This window comes from Penaeus japonicus, unplaced genomic scaffold (assembly GCF_977035675.1).
Source record: "Penaeus japonicus unplaced genomic scaffold, GWHDUDI00000001_assembly GWHDUDI00000023, whole genome shotgun sequence".
Lineage (NCBI taxonomy): Eukaryota > Metazoa > Arthropoda > Malacostraca > Decapoda > Penaeidae > Penaeus > Penaeus japonicus.
Window position 1 is genome coordinate 14868819 of NW_028234425.1, and position 10000 is coordinate 14878818.

The 10000-nt window shown below is 39.4% G+C and overlaps 2 protein-coding genes across 5 annotated transcripts in view; one reads left to right on the top strand and one right to left on the bottom strand.

Annotated features, from left to right (window-relative positions):
* Sec20 (vesicle transport protein Sec20) overlaps window positions 1–1870 on the top strand; it is a 12289-nt gene extending 10419 nt beyond the window's left edge. The window contains exon 5 of the mRNA XM_086550140.1: window positions 1552–1870. Within this exon, the coding sequence (XP_086406266.1) occupies window positions 1552–1742 (191 nt within the window). The 3' untranslated portion in view covers window positions 1743–1870. The remainder of the gene's footprint in view (window positions 1–1551) is intronic.
* Window positions 1772–10000, bottom strand: part of LOC122262071 (uncharacterized) — a 14774-nt gene continuing 6545 nt past the window's right edge. For 2 of the 4 annotated variants that reach the window (XM_086550138.1, XM_043029995.2), the window contains exons 4-8: window positions 8485–10000; window positions 7946–8202; window positions 3695–7626; window positions 3497–3559; window positions 1772–2413 (exon numbers count right to left, since the gene is read on the bottom strand). The exon at window positions 8485–10000 is cut by the window's right edge and continues 410 nt beyond it. In XM_086550138.1, the coding sequence (XP_086406264.1) occupies window positions 2383–2413; window positions 3497–3559; window positions 3695–7626; window positions 7946–8202; window positions 8485–10000 (5799 nt within the window). In that variant the 3' untranslated portion in view covers window positions 1772–2382. The remainder of the gene's footprint in view (window positions 2414–3496; window positions 3560–3694; window positions 7627–7945; window positions 8203–8484) is intronic. The other 2 variants (XM_086550137.1, XM_086550136.1) reach the window with 2 other exon arrangements.

A 10000-nucleotide genomic window follows, 5' to 3' on the forward strand; every position in this document is an offset into this window, starting at 1 on the left:
GGGGAAAAAGTATTTATAAATTGAGCATCTGCCATCAGAACAGTTACTACAAATATTTGCTTATTTCATAATAATAATCCTAGCAGTTAAGGTGTTTTGAATTATAATCTCCATTTTTTATCTATATTCTTCACTAACTATTGTGCTATTTCACAGTACTTCTTGTTAAACATGCATAAAATTTGCTTGTAGCAAAAAACTAGTGATGCGTCCATTTCAAAATTCAGGTAATTAACTGTAATCTTATATATAAAACACCATAATTAAATCTGAATTAGCAATATATAGATCTTAAAATATATATAGAAATATTAATTATCAGCTGCATAAGAGCAAAAGTAGTAAAACAATTATTCTTTTTTCTTTCAACCCAATAACACTAGAGCAGTCTTGGCACCACCTGGTCCTAACACTGGGATATTTTGATACGTGCAGGCTTAACACCTCAGACTATTCACCCACACAGGCTACATGTTTTACAGGATGGGAACACTTTCATACTGCATTTTTCCAATTATTGAAGTTGGTCTATTTATTATCATTTGTGTAGTTAAGTGCTAATAATATCATAGTGCTATGACACAAAAAATATCTCATACCAGTGGTTGAAAAAGTAATGGAAAACACGCATCTTAGGATGCCCACCCCAGGCTGCACATCTTAAGATATGGGCTGTCAAAGTGTAAGGCCTTGTCCAGACAGGCAATCTTTCCACAGTGTGATGTCAGAAATGGAGAACCTGTGATTATTGTTTTATTCACAGTTTCTCTATTTCTAACATCACATCAACCAGCCAGTGTTACTCAGGAAACCCCGGTTAATACCTGGGAAGATTGTTTTGAAAATCTCACCAAATAATACTATATAGATCAAGGAATTTTTACTGAAGACCTTATGTACTAGCATACATACAGGTTGCTCATTACTAGGTATTGGCATATCAGGCTTAGAACTTCTGTCCATATGTTTGTGTTAAAGATAGTTTCTGCTTATATATGATCCTTGTTTATCTTCAGCCATTTCACAAGAACATATTTTCAACTAAGTGACTTGCTCATAGCATGTCATCTACTACTTGAATGGCAGGATGAGTGTTTTTTTCTATTTATAGGTATTGTTTAAAACTAGAAGATATTTCAAATATAAAAATGTATATTTTTAATTTTCATAGCATTCAGACAAACCAAAACCTTGCATTGTGTCAATACAAATGTCTTTTCTTCTCTTAGTTTTTTAGTAAAGGTATTTTAGAAAATACTGCAACTTCATTGATTATATGTATTGTCAGAATATGATTTACCTCAATTATTTTTTAGGAAAATGTAATCTCTTTGATAAAGGAATACTGCAATTTCTTCTCATGTAATAGGAAATATCTAGGGAAAAACAAAAAAAGATGTAATTTAAGTACCATATTTCCAGGTGTTTAAGCTGATTTTCCTCCTTTACATTTAATTTAGACTAACATTCTAATATATATTGACATTTACTGGTAGAGAATGAGTATAGACAACTGTAACATGTAAATAATGAACATTTTAATTATTACAGTTGAAGGGTCCCAGACAATTGGCACAACTCAAGAGGAACTGAAGACCATGGGTTCTGTTATTGGACAAGCTCGCAAGATACTTAACAAGTATGGTCGACGCGAGAACACTGATAAATTGCTGATTTTTCTAGGCTTGGTTTTCTTTTTAGCATCATGTCTTGTAGTTCTCAGGAACAGATTCATTTTCTGAATTTTCTTCCATGGTAATAAAACAAGGCACATGTTCACAATTTAATGACTGCTATCTACATGCTTTAAACTAATTCCTTATGTGAACATCCTCTGTTAGCTTATAAAGAATAAAAAAAGGAAAGAAAACACTTATTTCTAAACCTTTAAATCTTGCACATATAAAGGAAATTAAAATATGTAAGAGACAGTAGGTATTGTAAGCTTTGCAATAATGAACAATGTTAATGCTTTTAAGATATTAAAAATTGTATACAGGCCAAACCTTAACAGAAACAATCTAGAAAGATTGTTTCTACAAACTTTTAAATACCCCCCCCCCTACAATTGTCTTCCTATGATATCTGGTTACCAGAAAATATAAATCCCAATGGTAAAAGTAACCATAAAGAGATCTCCCCATAAAATTATTTATTTGTCAGTAAGACAAAAAATATCTTTACAAATACATAATAGAAAAATTAAAACCCCTAACATATCTACAGATCTAATCTTAAAAAAGTGTTTGAAAATCTGTTTATATCATGTAGTTTGTAGAAATCATGACAGTAAAACTAAGATAACTTTTTGACAGAATAAAAGAAGTTATTCTATTGCAGTAAATGCAGGCAGGTACTCGGGTATACAGTTGTACTGCTAATTTACTTCCGTGACCTTGTCTGTCTAGTCACCCTGGAAAAAAAAAATTGAGTATTAGGGAGGGAAAATATGTTTACAAAATCAATTGCAAATGAATACTAAACTACTGAAAACAACCTACAATTGAAGCTGGGATTCCACTAGCTTCATCTGACTCTGGTCAAGGAACACAATCTGGGAGACTTGAGGAGCCATACCTTAAGCATTGTTTGCCCATACCTTCCTTAATATTTTCAGACAAAGAGGATCTATACTTTATCATCTTTGAAATTTGTTAATTATTATTATGCAGTTCTAACATCACTCAAAATGCTATGAAGCCAACCTGTATGTGCCTAGCCTCAGGGAGTGTAATGTAAACAAAACAGGAGGTGGACCAGGGCTGAGTTTTAGTAGGTGGACTTGCTAAGCAACTGATTTTCAGAAAGTTATTTTTTCTCACTATTAATATTACCTTTATTATAGTTATTACCATTATTATGGTTGTTATTGTTATTATTATCATTATTATAATTATTATTATTTCCATTATTATTGTTATTGTTATTGTTATTGTTATTATCATTATTATTATTATTATTATCAATATTATTATTATTATCAATATTATTGTTATTATCAATATTATTGTTATTATCATTATTACTGTTATCATTATTATTATTATTACCATTATTATCCTTGTCATTATTTTTTTTATTATTATTATTGTTGTTAATTATCAATTATTATTATCACCACCACCATTCTATTATTACTATCATATTATTATAATCAATATATTATTACTGTTATATCATTTCCATTATATCACTATAAGTAAAATGCTATTAACCCTATGACGACGGTGCGTCAGCCAAACTCCCGATGCCGGGGCGTCATGCCAGTGTGACGATTTCAATGCAATATTGCAATCGCCCGGCATAGGGGTCTTCGCGTAGCGAGTGCCCCGTCGGGAAAGGGTTAATATTGATAGTATAATAACATTATATTATTATCAGTAATGATGATAGAGAAAGAATGGGTGTGTGTATACACTCTTTCATACCACCATTACACACCATATTTTAGAACAGAAGGAAAGATCTTGATAGTATCTTTTCTTATTTTACTTACTTTGTCACAGGCTCCTCTGTATCATTTCTTCGTCTAGATCTTGTAGAGGTTTGTGCAACTTCCCTGGAAAGAAAAGTTAATAAAGTAAATAATTTTGAAGCTTTATTTTATTATTACTGCACAAATGATGAAAATATGCATTGCCAAGGCTTTTATGCTGAAATCAAATTTCAAGTAGGAGAAATGAAATGGACTTACTCCTCAATTTTTGCAGGCTCCTCCTTTTTGCCTCTTGTTTTGCGTGTCTTTTCTTCAGGTTCAGCTACAATGGTTTCTTCATTATCCTTTGTTGTCTGTTTTCGGCCTCGACCTCGGCTAGTAGTTTTGACCTGTTCCTGAGAGGACTCGCCTTCCTCCTCTTTTGTACTGGCAACTTTACCGCGACCTCTCCTGCTGGTTGTCATTGGAGCTTCTGAAGTCACCTCAGGTTCTTCAACAGCCTTTGCTGCTCTACCACGTCTTCTGACTGTGATTGGCTGCTCTGTTTCCGGGTCGCTCTCTTTTTCTACTTCTTCAGCCTTCTTCCTACCACGACCGCGTCCACTACTGACACTCTTAACTACTTCTTCAGTAATTTCTGAGGTTTCTTGTTTACTTGCTGCTCTTCTTCCACCTCTCTGCTTGCTGTCTACCAGTTTTTCTCCTTCTGTGTCCGATTCTTCTACAGTCTTTTGTGAACGCCCTCTTCTTGTTGGGGGCTTCACTTCTTCAGTATTAACTTCCTCAGACTCTACCACACGTGTTCTTTTACCACGACTTCTTACTGGCTTTGGCAGATCTTCATCCTTGTTCATTTGCTCTTCATTTTTCTGTGTTTCAGAAGAAAATTCCTGGGATTCTGTTTCCGTTTCAGTTTCTACCTGAGCTTTTCTTCGTCCCCTTCGCACAGGTGTTGAAATTTTGGGGGATTCTTCTTTGGTTGCCTTTCCTCTTGTACGCTTTACAGCTGGTACATCTAAAGATGGAACTGCTTCTTCAGTTTCAGTTTCTTTCTTAGATTGAGCCCGTCTTTGTCCTCTTCTTGCTGGTGTAGATGATTTTGCAGGCTCATCTATGACTGTTTCCATTGCCACAGACTCATCTTTCACTGAGAGTTTGTTTTCCATTTCTTCAGACTGCTTTTGTCTTCTTTTCACTGGTGTGGAAACCTTTGTCACTTCTGCGTCATTATTACTGCCTTCATTTTGTAAATCTGCATCCTTGCGGCTTCGGCCAGCTCTTCTTGGTAAAGCCTTCTTTTCTTCAACTTCCTCTGATTCCTTTTCTTGAATGTCAGAGGGAACTAGCAATTCCTGCAATTTTTCCTCAGAACCATCATTTAAATCAACTGATTCTTCCACCTGATTTTGCCGCTTCTTTGATTTCTTCTGTGGTACTTCAGCTACCTCTTCAGGCACAGTTCCACGCTTACCCCTGCGGCTACGAGTTGAAGTAACTGGAGACTCTTCTGCCACTTCAATCTTAGTATTAACTACACGGGATCGCCCGCGTCTCACTGGTGTATTGCTTTCAGTTTCATTTACTTTAACAGTTCTGCGAGTTCTTCGCGGTGTTAGGCCTTCATCGAGCTCTTGCTCTTGAACTACCTCTGTGTGAGATTTGTGTGTCTCTACAGGTGGTACATTTTCAGAGGGTGAGCTTGTTGCTGGACTAATAACTTTTGGAGCTCTTCGTGACTTTCTACCTGAAGCTGGTGTGGTAGTCTGGCGTACAAGTTCTGTTACTTGACCGACCACTACATTAGTTTGATCTGTCAAAGGTGTTTTCATCAACTGCCCTAAGCCTTGTAAGTCAACCTCCAAAGAATATTCTTGTGATTTGGGTGTTCGCATAAGGCTCTTTACCCCATGCACATTGGTGTAATCAGCTTCTGGTGAATTAATTTGATTCTGGGGGGTTGAGAGCAATCCCTTTATGCCTTTTACATTGGTGTAATCTGCCAGAGGTTCAGGACGCTTTTGTTTGGGAGTACCCATCAGATTCCTTAATCCTTTGGGCTCAGTGTAATCTGCTTCCATCTCCACATTCTCTGGTTTCTGTCTTGGAGATTTCATTAGGTTTCTTAATCCTTGTACATTAGTGTAGTCAGCTTCTGTAGTTTCTTTGGCACTATGAGGAGTTCTTAATAACCTCTTCAGCCCAGCAACATCAGTATAATCAGCTTGATTTACTGTTTCCACTCTTGGGGTCTTCAGTAGATTTTTCACCCCAGTAATATTATTATAATCTGCTTTTGGAGATGGCGGTGTAGGCTTTGGTGTTCTCAGTACTTTCCTAATCCCTGCAATATGAGTGTAATCAGCTTCACGCTCTGGAACAGAAGCTTTTGGTGTTTTCATTAACTTGCGCACTCCATGTATGTTTGTGTAATCAGCTTCAGGGCTTTCAGTATTTCTTGGCGTCCGTAACATTTTTCCAATACCAAAAAGTTTAGAGTCATCAATTGGCTCTTCTGGAGCATTAGCTTTAGGCGTTTTCATTAGCTTTCGCAATCCAGTGACACTTGTGTAGTCAGCTTTTGGGCTTTCTGGATTGGGTTTTGGTGTTCGCAAGACTTTCCTGATTCCAGCTATGTGAGAATCATCAGCTTCCCTCTCTTCAACCATTGGTGCTGGTGTCTTCATCAGCTTATGGATACCAGCAACATTTGAATAATCAGATTGAGGGCTTTCAGGAGCAGGTTTAGGGGTCCGCAGTAATTTCCTTACTCCTGAAAAGTGGGTGTCATCAGCTTCTTCCTCAGGAATTGTTTTGGGGGTTTTCATCAAGTTTCTCAAAGCAGCAACATCTGTATAAGATTTGCTTGACAGTGTATCTGGCTTTGGTGTTGACATTAGCTTCTTCACTCCCTCAACATTATTATAGTCTGTAGCATTATTTTTCTTGTACAAGGACTTCAAACCTCTCAATTCAGGTGATGTCTTTGATTTTATGCTTACTGGAGAAACAAAAATGTCCTGGGAAACATTTGGAGTGTCAGCACACTCAAAGTCAAAGGTGGTGGCATCAGTTTCTAGGGGTATATCTTCTGGTGAGGCCAAAGCAGACTTTCCACTTCGCAATAAACGCTCAGGGGTCTTGTTGGCCAGGGCAGGTGTTACAAGTGGTGATATGAATTTATCCTCTGTCACATCTGGTGTTTTAATGGAGGAGAAATCAAAGTTTGTGGTATTACCATATGATGATGGAGTATTAACACAAGACATACTCTTTCTAACTGAAGAATAACTATTGCTGACAATGCTTGGAGTGCAAGGAGAGAAAAGTGCTGGTGATGCACCCAAAGAATCTTCAAAATCTGATGCCGAAGGTCCTGGAGGAGTTTTCAGATTTGGTGTCATTGAATATTTGGGTGGCCTTCCTTTACGTTTTGGTGTTAGTCCTTCTGGAGATTTTACTGGAATTGTAATGCTTACTTGCTGTGGAGATTTTGGTTGCATTGTATTTTCAGCAGGGCTTGAAGCATCTATTTTCTCAGTAGATTCAGATATGTTATGGGGTGAATACATCTTTGCAGTTTTAACTGGACTTGGAGAACCTTGTTTTGGAGGCCTACCTCTAGGGCGAGGTGTGCCCTCTGGTGTCTTTGTTGGACTTGCAGTTTGTTTTGGAGGCCTACCTCTAGGGCGAGGTGTGGCCTCTGGTGTCTTTGTTGGACTTGCAGTTTGTTTTGGAGGCCTACCTCTAGGGCGAGGTGTGCCCTCTGGTGTCTTTGCTGGACTGGTTATTTGCTTTGGAGGTCTACCTCTTGGCCGAGGTGTGCCCTCTGGTGTCTTTGCTGGACTTGCTTGTTTTGGAGGACGTCCTCTAGGACGAGGTGAGCTTTCTGGTGAAGAATTTTCCATTATTTGGTTCATGGAAACTCTTGGGCTAGATTTACTAGCTTTGATAGTATGTGCCATCCCATCTCCTGAATCAACCACTTTGCTTGGGGTATCCATGAGTCCTGCCAATCCCTCCAGGTGCTCATCATTCCCTGCTGTCCCTGTGGCTCCAGTCTTGTAGGGGCTTTTTCGTCCTTTTCGAAATACACGAGGGGTTTTTGCTGTCTTCTTGTAAATGAAGATTGGAGCTGGTGAGTTGACATGCCCAGTGGTATTAGTTCTAAAGTCAAAGCTCTGTGGCACCTCCTGAAATAAGATGATTACCGTCTAATTTCAATCCAAATTCATACGAAGTCAAGATAACATTAACTTATGAGTAATTTTTATATAATGGTCACATTTAAGCAATAGGGATCATTAAACACAAAAATTGCCATAAAAAGGTGGAACAACTTCAGTCTATGGGCTCCCAAATGAGCAAATTTCACTTCTATTAGGCAATTGGTCATGAAAAGTCTAAAAGGCTTATGCTTTTGATCAGGCTAATTTCCCACATTATATACCACAGAAAATTAACATACACCGAAATAAATAAAAATAATCACAATGATGATCTGAATCTTACCAAGGAAAATGTAGTATTTGAAGTACTTTTCACTCCTCCGGCTTTACGAGCATCCCTAAGAATTCTTGCCTTCTGAATCACTTCCCTGGCACGCTGGGCCTTGGATGACGGCATCTTCCGTGCCATGAGACCACGCTTCAACACGTCAGCCCAAGACTTCTTCGGGGTTTTTCCAGGCGTTTTTAGAGGAGTCTTTCTTGGAGTCTTTCCCAAAACCTTTGCTTGAACTTTCTTTGGTGTTTTTGTTGATGTGCTTTCTGTAATAAATTAATAGTGTCAAATAACAAGAAAAGTGAAGATAAGACTGTGAGAGAGAGAGAAAGAGAGGGAGAGAGAGAGAGAGAGAAAGAGAGAGAGAAAGAGAGAGAGAGAGGGAGAGAGAGAGAGAGAGAGAGAGAGAGAGAGAGAGAGAGAGAGAGAGAGAGAGAGAGAGAGAGAGAGAGAGAGAGAGAGAGAGAGAGAGAGAGAGAGAGAGAGAGAGAGAGAGAGGGAGAGAGAGCAGGGGGGGGGGTTGCAATGAAACAGACTTATAGTCATACCTTGCTTTGGGGTGGCAACAGCTACTTTGGTTTTCTTGGATTTTGATGCCTGAGGAGTCAAGCTGGCCTTCCTTTTCTGTCCCTTTGAGGATATTAACTTGGGAGTGGCTTTTGAAGTTACTTTGACACCAAATTTCTTGGGCACAAGCTTTGGTCTCCCTAACTGACTGACTTTCTTGGATGTGGTCTTGGGAGTACCCAATTTCTTGGGTGTGGTCTTGGGGGTATCCACCTTCTTGGGTGTGGCTTTTGGGGTATCCAACTTCTTGGGTGTGGCTTTTGGGGTATCCAACTTCTTGGGTGTGGCTTTTGGGGTATCCAACTTCTTGGGTGTGGCTTTTGGGGTATCCAACTTCTTGGGTGTGGCTTTTGGGGTATCCAACTTCTTGGGTGTGGTCTTGGGAGTATCCACCTTTTTGGGTGTGGCTTTTGGGGTATCCAACTTCTTGGGTGTGGCTTTTGGGGTATCCAACTTCTTGGGTGTGGTCTTCAGGGTATCAATCTTTTTGGGTGTGGCTTTTGGAGTTTCCACCTTCTTGGGTGTAGCTTTTGGGGTATCCATTTTCTTGGGTGTGGCTTTGGGGGAACCCACCTTCTTGGGTGTAGTTTTTGGGGTATCTACCTTCTTGGGTGTAGCTATTGGGGTATCCACCTTCTTGGGTGTGGTCTTGGGAATATCCAACTTCTTGGGTGTGGTCTTGGGAATATCTAACTTCTTGGGTGTGGTCTTGGGGGTATCCAACTTCTTAGTTGCAGATTTTGGAGTATCTAACTTTTTGGGTGATGTTTTGGGGGTTCCTAGTTTCATAGGTGTGGTTTTGGGGGTTCCTAGTTTCTTAGGTGTGGTTTTGGGGGTTCCTAGTTTCTTAGGTGTGGTTTTGGGGGACCCAAGCTTCCCAGGAGAAGTCTTTAGGGACACTGATATCTTGGGAGAAGTCTTGGGGGTAGTTATCTTTTTGGACATGGTCTTTGGAGAAGATAGTTTCTTGACTGTAGATTTGGGTGTGGTCAGTTTGGTGGGGCTTTGCCTGATGGGAGTCTTTTCCAGTTTCTTGGGGCTGGCTGTATGATGACTGGATTTTTTGGGAGTAAGTGATTTGGGGCTTTTTGCCATTTTTGGAGACAATTTGAGGTTACTGATTTTAGTGGAGGTGATCCTTGGACTCCCAACTTTGGGGGAAGCTCCTTTTGGACTCTTGGCTTTGGGGGAAGCACCTTTTGGACTCTTGGCTTTGGGGGAAGCACCTTTTGGACTCTTGGCTTTGGGACTAGTAGCCAGTGGACTCTTAACCACAGGAGTATTAGCCATTGAACTGCTGGCTTTGGGGGATGCAGCTGTTGGACTTAGGATTTGGGAGCTCTTCATAGTAGTAGCATCTTGGCTAGCATTTCCTTCCTCATCATCACTGACCTTTGGACTGAGTGATCCTGCAGCCTTTGTGCTCTTTTGAAAGGCACTCTCCAATGCACTAGAGACTTCTGAGGCTGATAATTCAGTATGCACTGAATGCGTTTT